Raw genomic sequence first — 22,343 nt, forward strand, 5'->3', positions numbered from 1 at the left:
AGCAAAGGTGCAGAATCTTACAGACTGTTTGATGAGAGAAAATTCTGTGATGGTGAAAATGCCCATTTGGAAGGATCCAAAAGGCCTCAGCATAGCTTCAGCACCACAGCCATGGGCAGGGAGAGAGGGGAATGAATGATTTATCTATTGGATAACGGTGCTTGAAAGCAAGCATGTATTTTCCAAGCAATAGCAAAAAGCTATTTCAGAGCTTATGCTTCAAAATAACTGCTCTTTTCAAATATTTTTTCCCCAATCCTTTTCCAAATTTATGACAAAGATATATCTTTCAGACCACTAATGCCTGCTTGTCTCAGAGACTGCTAGCTAGCACCAGCTGCAGGCAAATTTTTAATAGACAATTATGAAAATCTGATGTACAGTGAAGGTTCCAGTTCACAGTTCTAGTCTTTTCAGAAGACAGATAATAGGCAATCAATGAGAAACTAGTTTATCGACCTTTCTTCACTGCGATATTTTGAAGTTACACAGCAAGAAGGTATAAAATAGAATAAAAATATAAACGGATAAAAACACACAGGAGACTTCTAAGCACTTCTAGCTCATTCCCAATGAGGAAAAATGAAGTCATCTTATTAAGAGAGACCTTTTCTAAACTTCAATAATACACTGTATATTGTTTCTAAAACATATTAAAGAAAAAAGTATAAAACTCAACAGACAAGCTTTGAGCACAGAAATCATTCTTTAGTACAAACCTGGGTAAAAGCACTGGGGTGAACTTTGTGGGAATCCAGGAGGTCTGTGTTGCAAATCCTTCTGCTATAGGAGAAAAAATAAAAATTTCTTAAAGGGTGTCCTTAACTACAAAGATGAGAGCATCATTTCACAGTGAACCATATTTTCAGTATCATGAATTACAGATGACAGGTGGATCCTTACACTTAAACTAGGAAACCAAAAACTTCTATAGAAAAAGGTTTTAATTTTTCTCACATTCTAAAACAAAGCAATGTATCTAGACTTAAAAATTAGAAATAAATGCTAAGAATGCTTTGCAGAGTATAAGCAAGACTAAGCCTTGCCTACATCAGAAAGCTGCACAGTTTAAAGGTACGATTTAAATAGCTTTATTAAAACCACAAAACCCCGTGTGGACACTTATTTCAGGTTAAGAGTAGCTTATTTTGGTTTATTTTAAACCAACTCCTAATGGGCTTAAACTGATTTAAACCAAAAGTAGAGTGTCTGCACAGGGCTTTGTTCAGGTTTAGTTAAAGCAATTTAAATCAGAGCTTTAGTTACACCAGCGCAACTTTCTCACACAGACAAGTCCTCATTCGTATGATAGGGCAATGTCCAAAGGTCAATCTGTTAAGAGCCAAGACGTCAATATGCAGGAAAAATAAATAATATATTTCTGTAGCAGGTAATTATTATGGGGGTCTCATTGCATTTCATTATTTATTTTGTCTTCTGTTTCTATTTCAGCCTACTTCTCTCTCTTTTCTCTTGTCCTAAGAGTGACTTGTGGGAGCCTGGTTATGTATTAGAGTTTGTAGAAAGTTGTATCTGCAAATGGAACATTTCTATTGCACAGAAGATAGGCATAATAGCGTTTGCATGTTAAAAAAACCAGGATGCTGTGAAAGTTCAAAGTAGAAAACAAACAATAATTCTGCCCTCAGGACTGGGCTGAAAATTGATTCCTTCATCCCTTGACTGCCAAGGCTTGGGCTGTTCTGTACTCTCTGTTCTTCCCCATATTACTCCCTGCTCTGCCTTAGGTCTCTGAAGTCAACAGTTGCATGTGGAAAAAAAACCCAACATTTGAATGTAAGTCTCAATAGGTAAGTGAAGGAGGAAACAGAAAAGGAGTAATTGTGGCACCTTAGAGACTAACCAATTGATTTGAGCATAAGCTTTCGTGAGCTACAGCTCACTTCATCAGATGCATCCGATGAAGTGAGCTGTAGCTCACGAAAGCTTATGCTCAAATAAATTGGTTAGTCTCTAAGGTGCCACAAGTGCTCCTTTTCTTTTTGCAGACTAACACGGCTGCTACTCTGAAACCTGAAGGAGGAAATGATATTCAAATACCATGTTTTAAAAACACATGAATGGACTAAATATTTTTTACAAATACATAGTTGATTATGACCACACTAACCTTATATGGAATCCTATGAGCATATTTTGATAAAGGTAAGAAAGAAATAAACTGCTTGGCTAGAAGTCAAGGCACTGAGCCATGGCTTGCAAAGATTCAGAAGAAGATTTTACAGTTTAGAACTTGAAACCACTATTTCTACAGTGCTCAGATTATAATTAGCATGTAACTGTTCTGATCAACCTCCCTCCTCTCATGCAAGCCTCCTCAAACATGGACCAACAATGCTGTGTTACCTTTTATCCATGTAGTGGCATTAAAAAACAGGGGTACCAAAAATTAAGAATATGTATCATTTACTTTTAAAGAGAGCAAGAACATTTCAGGAACAAATAATGGGCTCGAGAGCCAGGAATTCCTGAGGGTGAATCTAACACTGACTTGTTATATAGCTTTAGGTAAATCAGCCTGCCTCAGTTTCCCCACACATACATAAACCATCAAGGGATGCTAGCTGGACCAGTTAGTAACTATTCAAGGATTTGAAGATATAGGGTCAGATTCTTAGCTGGTGTAAATCGGAGTAACTCCACTGAATTCAATAGAGAATATAGGTGATATTAATCCTATCTTATAAGGGTGGAGAAGTTGTAAAACCAACCTTGGGTCTGGTACTGCTGCATTCAGCCAGTAAGGTCTTGCAGTTCTTGTGGACATTCACTGCACAGTCTGAAATGTACAAAATATTTAAGTTATTCTTACCCCTCCCATTTCAACAGAGAGAAATAACTGATTTCTCAGATTTGAAAGGATCAGGAAAGGACTCCAGGTATTCCATTGGGAATACTTATTGTGCAATTTCAACTCTTGGTTTTATACCAAAATGCTCAAACTTGTAAGAATGAAGGTAAGAGATGTACTGGGTCTGAAAGAACACCATTACCAGAGTACCTCTGGCACCTGAAAGACTAACAGATTTATTAGGGCATAAGCTTTTGTGGATAAACCACCACTTCTTCAGATAAGAATCTAAATCTGTTAGTCTTTAAGGTGCCACCAGACTCTTTGTTTTTGTGGATACAGACTAACACAGCTACCCCCTGATACCACAGTACCTTTGGGGCATCCCCAGATGGCAGCCTAAGGCAGGAACAGTACCACATAAATATGCTGCTTGTTCCAACCCTAGTACAGTAGAATGGATATAGCAGATTCATATTGTAACCTAGTGGCATAGAACAATATTTTTCATTTGCATGGTCTCCTAATGGCAATATGACTATCACAATATTTCAGTCTCCGACTAAAGTGCAGTTAATTGTTCCCTTTTTCTACAACATTTTTTTACCTTGCATATTGCAAGTTTATTCTTTTTGTTGGGTGCATGAACGTGCATGCGCATGATGTATAAACCATTTCTTGGTTAATCAAGTCTATTCCTTTGCTACCCCCTTTTAACTAAACTTCAAGCAAGAAAACTGGTTGCTGGTTTCTTCATTAATCTCACCTCAGATTCCCCACCTTACCAAAATGAAAAGTATACATAATCTTCATATTTCAAATCATTCTCACAAACATTAATTAAATGAAAAATGAGCATTACATGTCCATTTACAAAGCAGAGAAACAAACTCCCAAACAAAAATATAACGGTCAGAAAATCTTGCGATTAACAGATATAATTAATTCTGTTAGTTCCCATAAGGATGATATTTGTTAAAAGATCTCACTGCTTTCTGTAAAGAGCTCATTATTCACAGATATTCTTCTGGTTCATTTCCACCTCTGTCCAAGCACCACATTCTTCAGATTCTGAACTGTTATTCCAAGGCAAACTGAATCAAGTTACCTAATTCAGGCAATATACCAAACAAATTCAGAGACGAGTTAATTCTTCATGTACAATGTACACAGTGTCTTTTTACATGTGGATGGTGAATAGGAACTGATTAAATTAACTGAAATAGGCAACCAGAAGACCCTCAACGTAGTGTCAACGATTCAGATGCCACCACTTTTCTACGGCATAAGGCAATTGCTTCCACATCATGTCATTAGAGCATCCCGAGTAACACACAAGACCTTTCCAACCAAGATTAAATTCAATGCCCTTTTCCCACCAAAATAATTATAACTCCAGGGGGTGGGGTCCAACTGGATGACACCACTCACACATTCTCCAGTAGATCCCCTGGCCCTGTGTAAATTAAGATGTTTTTCTTATCTGGAGACAATAGAAGCAGGACACCAGAAACTCAAATATTGAGGGAAACCTGATTTTTTTGCCCTTGCAATGTACACAAAACATGCTTAAGAGGACAGCTAGAACAGGAAGACTTGCACTGTAACTGCTTGAGAAAAGGCTGTTTGTGCCTAATGCACTGGGGGAAAACTGTTCAAGCAATATTCATCCATGCAGAAATATAACCCCTGTTATGGTGCCAGTCAGCAGCACCTAGGGTGGACTGTTTTAAGTACTGCTGGTATAAGATAGCTACATGCTCATTTACACAGCAGTATTTTCCACAATTACAATAAATGTCTGAGAAGAGAATACAAGTAACAGATAAACCCTTACCCAAGCCAAATATCTAAATAAGTTAATGTTAGCAGTCATGTTGGTTCCAGGTTATTAGAGAGACAAGGAGGAAAATGTAATATCCCTAAGAGCTCTGTGCTGCTCGAAATTTGTCTATTTCACCAACAGAAGTTGGTCCAATAAAAGATATTACTTCACCCTCCTTGTCTCTCTAACTAAATTACCAACAGACAGAGACTCAGACCCGTTAGGAGATGGGATGACAACTGGAAATGAAAAGGTACATATGTACATGCTTTTTCCACATGTGAGGGGTGTAAGAGTAGAATAAATGCTGAAAGTGCATGTCACACATACAGACTTTTCAATAGAAAATATCTCTGCAAAAAGCTTAATTCTGGCAACTAAAACTAGAAATAATGTGAAAAATGAATTAGATACATTTAGCATCATCCAATTTCAGTATTAAAAGTGCTTTCAATCCAAACTTTAAACCAAAGAAAGAATTCTGTATTAGCCATTCTACATGGGGTATAAACTGATGAACCCACTAACATAGCACAAGCACCCCACAAAATGAAGGAGCTCTAAAAGAAAAATGGGAAACAAAATCAGCAGATTCAGGAAGATGCCAAAAGAGCTCTCAATATTTGTTATGGATTTCTGAATGGACATAATTAGGAGCCTAATGGCAAACGCACCCATGAAACAAACCAGTAAACTGTAGAATGAAACCACCATAAAACAGGAATTAGAAACAAAATATTCAATAAAAAGAAAAGGAGGACTTGTGGCACCTTGGAGACTAACAAATTTATTTGAGCATAAGCTTTCGTGAGCTACAGCTCACTGCATCAGCTGCTACTCTGAAAGTATTTAATGACATTGTGCCTGATTGAATGGGCCCTGGAGACTGAACTCCCTTCTTACCCCTGGGGCAAGACGGGGGCACACTGGATAACTTTCTCCCCAACCCTGCCCCAGCCAATCACGCCTGTGATATACCTGCTGTGTGAAGAATCCGTGCCTAATGCTGTCAGTCTAGCACCTTTCACCGGCTAAATACAATTCCATTTAAAAAACAGAAATTAAGAAATAAGGACATTATGCCACTGTTACAGTGCTGGACAGGTTTAAACTGAAGTTGAGGCATTCCACTGAGAAAAGGTCACAGGTATAAGGTTGTCAGTACATATGCGTTTTATAAAAAGGAAAGGAGGACTTGTGGCACCTTAGAGACGAACCAATTTATTTGAGCATAAGCTTTCGTGAGCTACAGCTCACTTCGGATATAGACTAATACGGCTGCTATTCTGAAACATGCATTTTATAGTTTGCTAATGTCATGTTTTTGTAAAAGTAACCTCTCTGCTTCCTGTACACCTAGGAATGCTGGCTGTAAGCACCCACAAGCTTCATTAGAATTCCAGTTATAAGTATTTGGGTGAGCGTGAATAAAATTTCCACAAAAGAATAAAAATATATTTAAAACGTTGTAAAAAGGGAAATCTTCAGATTGTAAGTGAATAAAAGATTTAGAGTCAAAGTTATAATGCAAAAAGCTACCATGAACATTCAACTGATCAAACTGATTGGACACTTGAATCACTCTGATCTTAAATCTATAATTGACTTAGGCCAGGTCTACACTACAGACCTCTATCAGTATAGACACGTTGCTCAGGGGTGTGAAAAATCCACACCCCTGAGTGACATAGTTATACCGACCTAACCCCTAGTGTAGAGGAGAGCTTCTCCTGGGGAGGTGGATTAACTATGCTGACGGGAGGAGCTCTCCTGTCAGCATAGAAGCATCTTCACGTAAGCGCTGCAGCACTTAAAATGCAATGTTTTAAGTGTACTTATTGATTAGGTTAAACAATTCCTTTTTCTTTAATGATTAGTAAGACCAGGTCCTATTCTCCAGACTTAGGCATTTGTTAAGATAACTTTAAAAGGGACATCAATTGAAAAATACACTTCTGTTTGAAAACTGTTCACCTATCTTTGTTACAAGCAACACCTAAAATTACCAAATCTGGGAGATTATGTATTTGACAGTACTGTGTGAACAGTTTCACTGTTTCCCTGTATTGTCAGTTTGTTTCCCTTGTTGTAGAAGTCTTTCACACAGCAAGGCAGAGAAAAACACACTAGAAAATAGGAAAAAATGCAATTGTAAAGCCTCAAAGATTGGCAAGAGAATTTATGGGCAGGTGTTGTTTCTGAAACTGCCCACCCAATGTGAAAAAAGCGTGAAAAAATAGAGTGAAAGAAACTGTTAAAGCCTTTTATAATCCCACCGAATTTTATAAAATATGCTTCAGTTATATCTATTTGACACCCTTCTTACTGTAGTGGAGCAGCAAAATTACCACTATAGTTAAAGGTGAAATAATATACATTTGTTCATTCTCTTGCAGACTTTTGGATTTGATTTCTTTTCTCTAAACACAAGATCTTTTAGCATTCTCTATTCCTTCAGAGCACCTTTCTGAACAGAATATTGGAAAATTAGAGAGGGTTCAGAGAAGAGCAACAAGACTGATCAGGAGCATAGAAAAACTTAAAAAGAGATTGAAAAGATTGAGATTGTTACCTTAGAAAGGAGATGAATAAAAAGTAAATAAAATAATGGACTGTCTAGAAAAGATAGATGGGAGCTTCTGCAATTGAAAAATGGCAAATTCAAAACTGACAAAAGAAAATAGGTTTTTCATGCAATATATAATTAGATCGTGCAACTCTCTGCCACCTGATTTTACTAAGTCCAAGAATTTGGCAAGATTCAAAGAGGCAATGGACATTCATATGTTTAACAAAAATATCCAGAGTTATAACAATTAACACTAATAAAAAGAGTAGTGGGAGTGAGCTAAAACCTCATGTTGCAGCATTTAAACCAAACTAATTATTAGAGATTAAGATGAGACCTTCAGGGAGGGCAGATTATCCCACATCTGCTTCATGTGGAGTTTCTTGCTTCCTTCGAAAAATCTATTTTTTGGCCACTCATCAACAGCATACTGGACAAGATGGAAAATGGGTCTGATCCAGTGTGGCAAGTCCAATGTTCGAGAGCAAATAATCAATAACAATCATCATAAAAGATCATTTTCATGACCAAAGATATTAAAGTTATTTTCTGGTAGAAAATAAAAGCTCCCCCTCTCCTTCCCAAAAGTTAGTTTATACAATACGAAGTGTTAAAACATTTGAGGTGGATGGCTGGTCTGAAATTCTGTTCTATGTCAAAAAACAGCTCTCTCCCAGACTTGTTGAGATTCATAAGAATATTTAAGATGGTACCATAAACCCAACGGGCTAAAATGTAACAAGATATCTAGCACAATGAGATTATTTCAGCACCTATCAAAATCCAGTGCTCTGGAACCACCATTGGCAATTTAGGATTCAGCTAATGTTTACTCAAGGTGTACGCAGCTACTGGCAGTAACCAATTTACAAGTCAACATGTACGAGTGCTTTTATTGGACAACACATTAGATAGCCCAAGAGAGGTTGCCAGGTTATGCTGACCCACAGTATCTGACAAGTCACTGAACCATCAAACCAAATTGGACCTGCCAATACATTCCCTCCCACGGCAACTAGTACAAAACTGACAGGCAGAGACGAGAATGTCCAATAATTAGTATTAAGCTCCAGTGTGGAGCTATGACTCATCACACATGATGAGTGGGAATGACCCTGCCCCCTGGACAATAAATTCATTGCCTAGTAAAATCACTCTTAACTGCTCATTTGCAAATCAGTTGTGACTAAGATCTAGGTATGCTGTAATTAGATTGAATCCTTACTGCTAATAGTCACGATGTGGTTCTGGAGCATTTGTTTTTTTAAATTAGACAGAGAAAGATTGAAAACATCCTTGAAGCACAATTCAGTTATAATATAAGATTTGGCAATCTCTGTCACTGTTTGCAAGGGTACAGAGCTTGCCCACGGATATACTCACTACCTAATGGATCTGACCTAACAGAAATGAACTGTGAACCAAATACCTTTCCCTTGATATTAATGATTTCTCTGCTGTCAGACATGCTTGGATTCTTCAGAGAACAAAAAGGAACCTTTTCTCTCCGTATGAAAAACGAGATGATTATTTCTCTAGTCTGACTCTATAGGAAATGCCATGTAGTTCATGATGAATGTGCTTCTGAAGGATTAACTATAAAGGTATTTGTTTAAAAGTATGCCGTAACACACTAATTTGCTGTAAACTCCATTTTGATTCACAGCACAAACAGTTAGAATTAAATCACAAACTGTGCTTTCCAACACCAGTGCATCCAGGTTTAGTCACTAAAAACACACCACCATATGCTTATGGAAATTAAGTTGTTCTTATGTAATATCTATGAAATATTATAAACATTTTGATGTATCCATAGTCCAAGGCAGCTGAATAGACCTGAAGATACACAATCAGTTTATTTTGTTACTACGGTAGTACACAGTTCCAGAAAACGGAACTGTCTGTGACAATCTCATCAGGGAGGTGGAGTTTCAACTGGACTTGCAGCAGTTTCTGAACTGAGCAAATCCAGGTCATGTATCCTAATCAGTTCAGAACAGATTTAACTTTGTCCTAGTGGATCCAGTGACTGGCACCTGCTTGTTCTCTTAACACCTAAATGAGTAGAGCAGAAGCAAAACTGTACATTCTGATGTAGCAGCAGGAACAATCTACACTGAAAAGCCATGAAACCTGTACTTATTGAGTAATTTCATTTTCTTTATTAAGAACATAAGAATGGCCATACTGGGTCAGACCAAAGGTCCATCCAGCCCAGTATCCTGTCTGCCGACAGTGGCCAATGCCAGGTGCCCCAGAGGGATTGAACCTAACAGATAATGATCAAGTGATCTCTCTCCTGCCATCCACCTCTACCCTCTGACAAACAGAGGCTAGAGACACCATTCCTTACCCACTAAGACTATTCTCTCTCCTAAAACAAGGAGGGGATGTTTTCTCAATTTATTTGTTTTTAACAAATTCTGTTCTAAATGTTAGATAACTAGTTTTCAAATCACGCCCACCACCACCACAAAAAAAATTTTTTTTAAAACACAAACTCAGTAACAAAATTGATTCAGATCAGGCACTTCATTTCTTTTTGAACAGCTGCAATACAAAATGAGCATTTTAACCGAAAATAAAGATTTGTTCCATTTCAAGTTTCTCAGACTTTTCAATTGCAAATGCTGAAAATGTGTCTAAACACGCTATCAAGAGCATTATGGGGTTACAGCAAAGGGAGTGTGAATTAGCAACTGTGACATAATTACAAAATATACTGAAAACATCTGATAGGTAAACATTAAGTGGAAGTGCAGCACATCATGTCTTATAGCTCCTGTTTGAGAGCCATATTTCATATATAGAAAAGGAGTACTTGTGGCACCTTAGAGACTAACCAATTTATTTGAGCATGAGCTTTCGTGAGCTACAGCTCACTTCATCGGATGCATACCGTGGAAACTGCAGCAGACTTTATATACACACAGAGAATATGAAACAATACCTCCTCCCACCCCACTGTCCTGCTGGTAATAGCTTATCGAAAGTGATCATCAAGTTGGGCCATTTCCAGCACAAATCCAGGTTTTCTCACCCTCCACCCCCCCACACAAATTCACTCTCCTGCTGGTGACAGCCCATCCAAAGTGACAACTCTCTATCATGTGCCAGCAATGCCCCTCTGCCATGTACATTGGTCAAACTGGACAGTCTCTACGTAAAAGAATAAATGGACACAAATCAGATGTCAAGAATTATAACATTCATAAACCAGTCGGAGAACACTTCAATCTCTCTGGTCACGCAATCACAGACATGAAGGTCGCTATCTTAAAACAAAAAAACTTCAAATCCAGACTCCAGCGAGAAACTGCTGAATTGGAATTCATTTGCAAATTGGATACTATTATTTTAGGCTTAAATAGAGACTGGGAGTGGCTAAGTCATTATGCAAGGTAGCCTATTTCCCCTTGTTTTTTCCTACCCCCCCCCCAGATGTTCTGGTTTAACTTGGATTTAAACTTTGAGAGTGGTCAGTTTGGATGAGCTATTACCAGTAGGAGAGTGAGTTTGTGTGTGTATGGGGGTGGAGGGGTGAGAAAACCTGGATTTGTGCTGGAAATGGCCCACCTTGATTATCATGCACATTATAGGGAGCTAATTACGGCTTGTAGTCCATCTTTGTGTGGAATGTTGGTGTAGAGGGCTTCTACATCCATAGTGGCCAGGATGGTGTTATCAGGAAGATCACCGATGGATTGAAGTTTCCTCAGGAAGTCAGTGGTGTCTCGAAGGTAGCTGGGAGTGCTGGTACAAGCCATCAAGAACACTATCCCCGATAATGTCACGGCTAATTTGGTGGCTGAACTTTGTGACTTTGTCCTTACCCATAACTATTGTACATTTGGGGACAATGTATACCTTCAGATCAGCGGCACTGCTATGGGTACCCGCATGGCCCCACAGTATGCCAACATTTTTATGGCTGATTTAGAACAACGCTTCTTCAGCTCTCGTCCCCTAACGCCCCTACTCGCGCTATATTGATGACATCTTCATCATCTGGACCCATGGAAAAGAAGCCCTTGAGGAATTCCACCATGATTTCAACAATTTCCATCCCACCATCAACCTCAGCCTGGTCCAGTCCACACAAGAGATCCACTTCCTGGACACTACAGTGCTAATAAACAATGGTCACATAAACACCACCCTATACCGGAAACCTACTGACCGCTATTCGTACCTACATGCCTCCAGCTTTCACCCTGACCACACCACACGATCCATCGTCTACAGCTAAGCTCTGCGATACAACCGCATTTGCTCCAACCCCTCAGACAGAGACAAACACCTACAAGATCTCTGTCAAGCTTTCTTACAACTACAATACCCACCTGCGGAAGTAAAGAAACAGATTGATAGAGCCAGAAGAGTTCCCAGAAGTTACCTACTACAGGACAGGCCTAACAAAGAAAATAACAGAACGCCACTAGCCGTCACCTTCAGCCCCCAACTAAAACCCCTCCAACGCATTATTAAGGATCTACAACCTATCCTAAAGGATGACCCAACACTCTCACAAATCTTGGGAGACAGGCCAGTCCTTGCCTACAGACAGCCCCGCAACCTGAAGCAAATACTCACCAACAACCACATACCACACAACAGAACCACTAACCCAGGAACTTATCCTTGCAACAAAGCCCGTTGCCAACTGTGCCCACATATCTATTCAGGGGACACCATCACAGGGCCTAATAACAGCAGCCACACTATCAGAGGCTCATTCACCTGCACATCCACCAATGTGATATATGCCATCATGTGCCAGCAATGCCCCTCTGCCATGTACATTGGTCAAACTGGACAGTCTCTACGTAAAAGAATAAATGGACACAAATCAGATGTCAAGAATTATAACATTCATAAACCAATCGGAGAACACTTCAATCTCTCTGGTCACGCAATCACAGACATGAAGGTCGCTATCTTAAAACAAAAAAACTTCAAATCCAGACTCCAGCGAGAAACTGCTGAATTGGAATTCATTTGCAAATTGGATACTATTAACTTAGGCTTAAACAGAGACTGGGAGTGGCTAAGTCATTATGCAAGGTAGCCTATTTCCCCTTGTTTTTTCCTACCGCCCCCCCACCCCCCAGATGTTCTGGTTTAACTTGGATTTAAACTTTGAGAGTGGTCAGTTTGGATGAGCTATTACCAGTAGGAGAGTGAGTTTGTGTGTGTATGGGGGTGGAGGGGTGAGAAAACCTGGATTTGTGCTGGAAATGGCCCACCTTGATTATCATGCACATTGTAGGGAGAGTGGTCACTTTGGATGAGCTATTACCAGCAGGATAGTGAGTTTGTGTGTGTGGTTTTTGGGAGGGGGGTGAGAGAACCTGGGTTTGTGCAGGAAATGGCCCAACTTGATTATCATGCACATTGTGTAGAGAGTTGTCACTTTGGATGGGCTATTACCAGCAGGAGAGTGAATTTGTGTGGGGGGGTGGAGGGCGAGAAAACCTGGATTTGTGCTGGAAATGGCCCAACTTGATGATCACTTTCGATAAGCTATTACCAGCAGGACAGTGGGGTGGGAGGAGGTATTGTTTCATATTCTCTGTGTGTATATAAAGTCTGCTGCAGTTTCCACGGCATGCATCCGATGAAGTGAGCTGTAGCTCATGAAAGCTCATGCTCAAATAAATTGGTTAGTCTCTAAGGTGCCACAAGTACTCCTTTTCTTTTTGCGAATACAGACTAACACGGCTGTTACTCTGAAACCTGAAATATTTCATATATGTATTTTTGCTTTGCAGCTGTAAGTACCAAACAAACAAAAAATACTCAAGCAGAGTTTTTATCTCAATAAGGGAGATGTGCCAAAGACTCCAGGAAGTCCATTAGTGACTTCACTTTTGCTGCTGATTTTACGTGGAAGAAGCCCAGATATTATGGTGACAGGCATACAATATAAAACACTTAGCTAGACAGTACACTACTAATTCTGCTTAGTAACTAAGGAGGCTTGACACAGATACACAGTCTGTGATACTGCAGCTTTTTGTGTTTTGTTTTGCAGTATAAAATTTTCCTGTGAAAACTAAATACAGAATAAAAATTGTACAACTAATCCCATGTATCTGACAGCAAAACAAGATACTAACTCTACTTATTTTTTTCAGAATATTCTATTTATTTCATACTATTAAAATACAGAATAGGCAAGACTACAAGAAAACCCTTTCATTGACACCGATGGGCAGCACAAGGGTGTCTCCACCATGAGGAAGTGCCTGCCGCATAGGGAACAATCCTGCACAAGCAGGAGCTGCAAGACCCCCTGCTGGGGCTTTTCCACCCCTAACCCCCAGGATTTTCTAGCACACACCTCAAGCCTCAATAAGGGGGCGAGGGAGCCTAACTTTCTGCTTTCTTCCTTGGTGTCAGGGAAGGCGAGCCCCGCCGCTTGAAACCAAACGCGCGGAGGACTGGTGAGAGGGCCCGGCGGGGTCAGCCCAAAGGCCGATGCAGCCCGGCCTCCCGGCTGCCGCCAGCGGCCAGTGCCGGGGCCCCAGGGAAGCGCCAAGTGACCCGTCCCCGGCCGCCCACCGCCCGCGCCCGGAAGGGGCGTCGCGGCAAGAAGCTGTCGGGGGCCCCGGGCTCCCGCTGCCCCGACGGGAATTTCCCACCGCCTGACCCCGCCCGCGGCCGGCCCAGCGGGAGCCCGAGCCCCGGGGCGCTGCCCTCGGGCCGGGTCGGGTCGGGCCGCCCCGCTCCCGCCGCCCGCGGCAGCGCGGCCCGCAGGGCCAGGCTGGTCCCTTCCCCGGGGGCTCGGGCCCCGGGACACGCCCACCGCGCGGCGGGCCGGGCCGGGCCGGGCCGGGCCCCGGAGGCGGCGGCCGGGGAGCGCGAGGCCCGGGGCGCTGACACCCCCCGTCACCTACCGAGGATCCGGGGGGAGCCGCCGCCCGGCAACAGGAAATGCCCCAATGACCCGGAAGTAGAGCGCGGCAGGTAGAGGAGCGGCACGGCGCATGCGCCAAAGAGGGCTGTGCTTCTTTCTCTTCCACCCCCACCCACGGGGGGTGGGATCTGTGATTGGGGGAGAGCAGGGGGGTGCCTGGGGGGAGGAGCAGGGGGGTCTGTGACTGGGGGAGAGCAGGGAGGGTGACGGGGGAGGAAGGGGGTCTGTGACTGGGGAGGAGCGGGGGGGTCTGTGACTGGGGAGAGCAGGGGGGGGTCTGTGACTGGGGGGAGAGCAGGGGGGTGACGGGGAGGAAGGGGGTCTGTGACTGGGGAGGAGTGGGGGGGTCTGTGACGGGGGAGGAGCGGGGGGGTGACTGGGGAGGAAGGGGGTCTGTGACTGGGGAGGAGTGGGGGGGTCTGTGACGGGGGAGGAGCGGGGGGGTGACTGGGGAGGAAGGGGGTCTGTGGGGAGGAAGGGGGTCTGTGACTGGGGAGGAAGGGGGTCTGTGACGGGGGAGGAGTGGGGGAGTTTGTGACGGGGGAGGAGCGGGGGGGTCTGTGACTGGGGAGGAGTGGGGGGGTCTGTGACGGGGGAGAGCAGGGGGGGTGACGGGGAGGGGGGGGTCTGTGACTGGGGGGAGAGCAGGGGGGTGACAGGGAGGAAGGGGGTCTGTGACTGGGGAGGAGTGGGGGGGTCTGTGACGGGGAGAGCAGGGAGGGTGACGGGGGAGGAGCGGGGGGGTGACTGGGGAGGAAGGGGGTCTGTGACTGGGGAGAGCAGGGAGGGTGACGGGGGAGGAGCGGGGGGGGTGACGGGGAGGAAGCGGGTCTGTGACTGGGGAGGAAGCGGGTCTGTGACTGGGGAGGAGGGGGGGGTCTGTGACTGGGGGAGAGCAGGGAGGGTGACGGGGGAGGAGCGGGGGGGGTGACTGGGGAGGAAGGGGGTCTGTGACTGGGGGAGAGCAGGGAGGGTGACGGGGGAGGAGCGGGGGGGGTGACGGGGAGGAAGCGGGTCTGTGACTGGGGAGGAGTGGGGGGGTCTGTGACTGGGGGAGAGCAGGGAGGGTGATGGGGGAGGAGCGGGGGGGGTGACTGGGGAGGAAGGGGGTCTGTGACTGGGGAGGAGTGGGGGGGTCTGTGACGGAGGAGGAGCGGGGGGGTGACTGGGGAGGAAGGGGGTCTGTGACTGGGGAGGAGTGGGGGGGTCTGTGACTGGGGAGGAGTGGGGGGGTCTGTGACAGGGGAGGAGCGGGGGGGTGACTGGGGAGGAAGGGGGTCTGTGACTGGGGGAGGAGCATTCTAGACATTCAGGTTTGGGCTGGAGCTGGAGCGCTGGGACCCCTAACTGAGCTAGATCTGTAATAAAGGGGCTCATTATAGCAGCTTGCAAACCCTGTGGAGAGGTAGAGCCGAGAGCAATGGGCCCAACTGTGTAGCAAGATTCAGGGCCAGCGCTGAGAGGAGTATTCAAGCTGTGTGCTCAGACCAAGGTTCCCAATCAGCAAGGTCTTTGCACTGTTGTTTTCCAGTACACTAGCTTTCATGTGCTGTGTAGGGCCACCCTAGCTGTGTGTTCATTAAACCTACTTATCAATAAGATACAAGACAGAAGGGTCAGGGGTCCTGGTCATTCTGTGAGGGTCATCTCAGCATTTCTTTCGAGTGGTCCCTTCAGGAACTGAGGAGGTTGGCCTCCAAAGCCTGTTGGAAGCCAGGATCTGTAGGGAAAATAACCTCAATCTCATGGAGAACTGATCCCTCTGGGGCTTCTCTGAACCCCATCAACACCTTTTCTCCAAGAGGGTGCAGGTTTAGAGCAACAGGTAATGAGGGCCCATCCAGACTCTCAAAGAATCCCCCATACAAAGGAGAGGAATTCACGAGACGCTATTTACCCCATCTATGGTTCCCTGCCCATTTCCACCAGCCACTGGTCACCATCTCTTTGCACGCTCAGACAGCAAGTCAGTTCCCTCTTCAAATACTTGAAACAAAAGCATTTTTTTATGAACATTTGGCATTTTATAAACAGGGCCAATAACTTATTTGAACCTAATCCTAGGAATGGATGACAAACTTTCTTCCTCTCAAAGAGCTACGTAACCAGTAGGAGCTTTTCGATAAACAGAACCTTTACCAACGGGGCTTTCCAGAAGCCCTGCCTTTCATCAGCAAAAGTCTGTGACTAGAAAAAAATAGCTTGGCTTTTAATTAATGGTGAATAGTACCTCGACTGACAGCTTTAGCAAGGTAGTTCATATGTTTGTGTAAAGATCATTTAGGGCTTTACATTAAATGTGGTATTAATCATATTAAAATTATGATGCAATTTTCCATTCAATAAAGACAGCGCCAAAGTGGTATTTTAAATCTTTGTTTGCTAAGACAAGTGCAGCCAGGGGAAGGGCATCCTGCAGCAACAGCGAAGTTTTCTCAAGCAAAATTCAGCTGCGACTTACAGTGTGCCCCATGCAGCCAGCAGAGTAGAAGGCATTAATATTAATATGTATTTCCAAAGCAACTATTGCCATAGAGAGAGACATTATACAGTAAAGGAAGTTTAGTTTCAGCATTTGATGCAGAGCTTGTATGCTATATTATATGAACAAACATGTTCACTCTGCTGGAAATAAAAACGATCTATTTTTATTTTTGTATTATTAATAAGGATTCTGACAAGCAAGCTAATCCTTTGATTCCAATGCCTGGCTACTAAAATACCCTTAGGAAAAAAAATCACAAGCTTATGTACTAAAAGAAAAATAAGTTTGGGGTTTCAGCCTAGTTATCATAGAATCAACACACTAAAATCTGGAACTGTCCAGGTCTGCTCAGGAGAAGCCCAGCACTGCAAAACTAGGGTGCCGCTTGCATGACAGGATTTGGCTGTGTCAGCAAAGCTGTGCAGGATTGACTGCAATGATGAGGAGGGTCGGGTGCCTCGGGGGTACTGAGGTGCATTAGCAAAGATGTGTAGAAGCACAACTGAGAATGAAAATACTGTCCTTAACTATAAAGTCCATTTGTTTCTTGTGAAAGGGTTCCAAAGCTGCATATACAAGTGGATGAGACACTGCAGTATTTTGTTCAATCATTGTCTGTGCTCATAGGCCATCCTACAGTGAACAAAGCATAATTCACCTACAGTCTCATCATTATTAAAATATTTTCTTCCCTTCTTGGATTGTGAACTGATTGGACGCAAAGTTCTGAATGTCAATGATTAAACACAGCCCTAAAAGACCTGAGACACTTACATTCCTTTTGCCATCAGCTTTGTCAAACTGAAACGATGAACTCTCCTAGTTATTTTCATAATACACAGTTCAGTCATGACAGACCAGATTCCAGGAGGGGACCCAGACATGACAAGGATTGAAAATAACTGCTTTTGGCCTAATGATGAGATGCAACCTTTTCATTGACCTTAACAAATGCAATCCTGCCCTACTCATATCCATTCAAAACACTGCTGTAAAGATCAGTTTCCTAGCCCTACCTTGACCATAACATCCCTCTCTTTAAAAAGAAAAGGAGTACTTGTGACACCTTAGAGATTAACCAATTTATTTGAGCATAAGCTTTCGTGAGCTACAGCTCACTTCATCGGATGCTCAAATAAATTGGTTAATCTCTGAAGTGCCACAAGTACTCCTTTTCTTTTTGCGAATACAGACTAACACGGCTGCTACTCTGATCCCTCTCTGAATTCCTCCACTGCTCTCTTTCTCTGTCGCATCAAACAAACTGCTTATCTTGACTTCCAAGGCCCTTCATGACTTAGCACCACCCTGCCTATCCTCTCTCATTCACTATTCAAATGTTGAACCCCCACCTCTGATCGGCCCAGGATGCCAGCCTCCATCTCTGACTAATTAAATTTTCAAACACACAGGCTGCCCTCCACACTTGGGGCATGTTTAGACCGCTGGTGTGCTGAGACCACTACCTATCTTGCTGGCTTATACGGTCTCTGTTTCCTTGTATTCCCATGTCCCTGTCTCCATCTGTTGGCTCTTATACTTCCATTATAAGCTCTTTGCAACAGAAACCATCTTTTTGCTCTGTCTTTGTACAGTGCCTAGCCCTTTACTGGGGCTCCTAGGCTCCATAGGAATACAAATGATAAATAATAATGAGGATGCCATTTGGGGGTAAACAGAAGGCTGCCATCTGGTGACAGAATCATCCTAAGACAGACTGTGTTTGTGCTTCACTGAGATGAGATGCATACGCAAGTGCAATGCAGCCCAGACTGTGTCAGCAAGGCTGGCCCTAGACCAAATGGCGCCCCAGGCAAGGAGCGTCTTCAGTGCCCCCCTTCACTTGTTAAACTTTTGAAAACCTTATTTTTTATTGTATTTGTAGCCCAATTCATGACTTTGATGAATGATTTGCATGCATGATTTATCCCTGTCATATAAGACAATAAATTTGCACGCAAAGGTCCAGAACATTCTAGGAGGATAGTGAAAAATGAATCCACGTATGGAATACCTGAAACATTTTACTTCAAACATTCTATTTTCTATTTTGTCACTAACAACAAAAACAGCCCCCCAAGCCCAGCGTGCCTCCCCCTAACCCCCACTGTCGCCTGCCCCTAAATCCAGCCCTGCGTGTCACTATAATTTTTCAAAACTGGCACAAGAAGAACATCTTATGCTGGGGGTATATGGCCTGTGAGCATCTGAACAACGTCAGTATAGAAGGTGCACAGCAACCAGTTCAAATACTGTCTCTTCAAACCCAAATGAGGGTTGGATAGTGACAAAGAAAACAGCATTATCCTTCCAATGCCATTTAATAATCTACATGAAAAAAACACTTGTTATTGGCACTGAACAAATAGGAGATAGGGAAAAGCCCAGACATGTAATCAAGAGAAGCTCCATCAGTACCAGGCCTGCTTATCCACTCCCCAGGCAGAGCAGATAAGATCCTGGAGCTGTGTCAGGCAACTGAGAGAATAGGATCCTGGAACTGTTCCACAGAGGGGCAAGTAAAAAAGCAACACTGAAGTGAAAGGAAAAGAAGATGAAAAGCAAAAAGGAGACGCACTAGAAGCACTGAACAGAGCCATCTGACTGCAAAGAGCCATCCTGTCCCCTTTCTCTAAACTCCTAGGGTTGCAATGAGCATCCACTAGGATGCAGATATGTGGCAACAAATTCAACAGATCGCTTGAAGTCTCACCTTGTTTTGGCCTACAGCAATGTTAGCACAGTATCACCGTGGTGGCCTTTCGTGGTCTCTCTGGTTCTGCTGGTTGTTTTATTTAGACTCTTGTCAGTAATTTCCCATTCCAAATGGGATTTCCAGCACATTTTTCAGTGTCACCATGCCACAGGAGCCAAATCTCCTCTCTCTCTTTTCCCTAAATAGAAGTTTTTAGGCAGCTGTGTCTCTTTCTAGAAATGTCAAGTTTCAAGTTTACTGCTAGCTTTCAGATTCCTCTGGCCGCTGTCAGGGCTAGTAGCAGAAGTTTCTTGTTGGAATTCACAGAATTCAGCTCTTTTCCAGTCCAAGCACTGCATGCCTACATTAGCTTACTGGCGCTGCTCTGGGGAGCCCAGGGGAAAAATGCAGACATCAATGTACTAAACACAACTGGCAAGGTGAGGGGGTCACTTTAACATGTTAGAATCCGAGCATGGGACAAAGAAGAGACGCCTGAGCCTGTTTTCTTCTTCAGCAATTAATTCACCACTAGTGAAAGATGCTGGCCCAACAACTCCGGAGATTGATGTACACAGAACAGGTATAACATGGGTCAGAGAAATTCAAGCCTCTCGCACCAATATTCCTCAGCCCAGCACTGGGGTCTAAACAGGAGCTCATTCTCCAAGGCGCATTGAGTCTCTCCACTGAGAGCCAGCAAGGGGTCAAACTGGGACAGATGGGCAATAGTGATATCAAGGTTAAAGGCCTTATATGCCATTGCTGTTACCTGAGCCAGCCAGTCCCCCAGCCTTTATGATTCATGGGGATTTAATAACACACTAGTACTTCGAATCTCGAAGGGGAGAAGAGCTTCCCTGAAATCTGCAAAGCGCTTTGGCTGCAATTATAGATTTCAGCATGTCCCTGGCAGGTAGATCTCTACAGACCCTCTTTCGTATGCCCACAGGACTGGGGGCTGCACACTGCCTCACATAGCCTTCAACATGTAATCCGTCACTCATCAGGTGCAGAAAACCCCCCAATGGTCAAACCTAATATAGTCAATCCTGCTGTAACACATTCAGTGGCAAACCCTTGGCTCCCTTCCATGGCACAGCCGAGTTGGAGAGCTCTGCTCCTGGCAGTGGCTTCCTGGGATTCATCTAACTCCTGTTACATAAACATTGAGAGCATGTTTATGAGAAAGGATTAATTTAGACACACCGGCTTTTCCATGCTTGAGAATGGGGGCTGTCTCCGTCTAGACTCCAGTGATGGGGTCGCAATTGCTGCAGAGGACCCGCTTAGTTTGAATCCTAGTCAGTCCTGCTGGCATCTCACTTCTAAGGGCTTGTCTGTAAGTGTAGGAGTGCAGCTGTGCAGCTTAGAGAAGACACCAACTATGCCAATGGGAGAGCATCTCCCATCGGCGTAGGTACTCCACCACCCTGAGAGGCAGTAGCTATACTGACAGGAGAAGCCCTTCTGTCCACATAGCACTGTCTACGCTGGGGGTTTGGCTGGTATAACCACGTCACGCAGGGATGTGGATTTTCCACCAGGGCTTAGACCGTGAATCACCCACTGTCCTGAAACAGGGGCTCCAGAAAATGTTCTTTAGTCATGCTCTGGACCCCACATGGTTCTAAGCTGGCACCCAGCTGCCTGCCTCCCCTCCCTCATTAAGGGACTTTATACCTTAGGGTGCCCCTGATTCCAGGCATGGCTGGTGGGATCTCATGGAGAGAGGGAGGCAACTGTGTTTTGTGTGGAGCTATTTAGGATGATTTCCTCGTTCACAGCATGCATTTATGTTACCAGCAACAAACTGACTCCTCTCTGCCTTTCTGAACTAGGAGCACAGGTCCTGCTATTGCTTCTTACTTAAAGGGGCAGAGCTCGGATTCTCACTGGCAATCCCGGCCACAGTCCACTCAGAGTAGCTAACAGACCATCTGTGCTCACGGGAAACTGGAAAGTCCTGGGGCCTCTTACCCAGCCCTCCATCCTCTCTCTCTGGCCTCCCCTGTAACTCGCTTGCTCATCTCGGTCACTAAACTTGTTTTCTCTTCTGCCATGTGGTGGCTCTGCTGTTAAAATGCTGTCAACACAGCAATAAACAGCAGCACCTGCTGTGCTAAGACCAGCAGCCAACAGGTCTGGGATCACAGGTGTGGGCTCCTCACTGCTATTACTGAGCAAAAAGGATAGGAACAGCCAATGTTTGGGGCGGGTGAGAGGGTGAAAATGGTCTATTGCTCCAGGACTGCCACCTGACAGGCATCAGTGTCACTGCTAAAGCAGCAGGAGGTCACTCTGGCTGTGCTGCTGCCGGGGAGGGACCAAAACGCTGCCTATCCAAGGGCCACCTCACAGGAGCCCCAGGGCCAGCCGTAATTGGAATAAATGGAGCCAATGGTGTCAGCCATCATCACTGACCCACAGGTGCAGCCTACAGAGATTCCAAGCCCCAGCATGCTGTCCAGCCCGATCTGAATGCCACTCTCTCCACAGGCTGCAGCATGCTGGGCTCACTCGTGGTCTGGGTGGAGAAGGGCATCTAATCGCAGCAGCTGTCATATAGCTCCCGTCAAGGTAGCCTGAGGGGAACACCATGTGAGAACAAACTCTGGCTGCCCCAGCCCAACACACTATATTAACCAGCACAGCACAACGCCCCTGGGCACCCAGGAAAGCCAAAGGAGACGCTCACACAGTCCCGGTGAGATTCGGAGCTTTTCCCTCCTGTCAGGGTCTGGTGCCTTCATGTTCACGGGAGACACAGGATCACAGATGTCCTACAGCACAGCTCAGATCCAAGCTTTGTGCAGCTCCAGCTCACACCCAGCCCCAGGCACTTGCTCTAGACTGCAACACGCTGAACCATGTACACATTCAGACGATCCAGGCACTCTCCTACACAGCAGACCAGAGTCCGAACCCCTAAGGCATGCGAGCTTGGGGAAATGAACCCAGGATCCCAAAGGCAGTGCAAAGAAACCTGGCCAGCAGTGGCATGGGTCTGAGCTCCTGAAGGAGGCTTGACCTGA

General features: G+C 44.4%; 1 protein-coding gene across 7 annotated transcripts in view; it reads right to left on the bottom strand.

Annotated features, from left to right (window-relative positions):
* ARHGEF18 (Rho/Rac guanine nucleotide exchange factor 18) overlaps positions 1-22,343 on the bottom strand; it is a 93,008-nt gene that overhangs the window by 40,742 nt on the left and 29,923 nt on the right. For 5 of the 7 annotated variants that reach the window (XM_073324415.2, XM_073324416.2, XM_073324412.2 and 2 more), the window contains 2 exons: positions 2,733-2,800; positions 720-783 (listed from right to left, as the gene is read on the bottom strand). In XM_073324415.2, the coding sequence (XP_073180516.1) occupies positions 720-783; positions 2,733-2,800 (132 nt within the window). The remainder of the gene's footprint in view (positions 1-719; positions 784-2,732; positions 2,801-22,343) is intronic. The other 2 variants (XM_073324414.2, XM_073324413.2) reach the window with 1 other exon arrangement.

This window comes from Lepidochelys kempii, chromosome 25 (assembly GCF_965140285.1).
Source record: "Lepidochelys kempii isolate rLepKem1 chromosome 25, rLepKem1.hap1, whole genome shotgun sequence".
Taxonomy (NCBI): Eukaryota; Metazoa; Chordata; order Testudines; family Cheloniidae; genus Lepidochelys; species Lepidochelys kempii.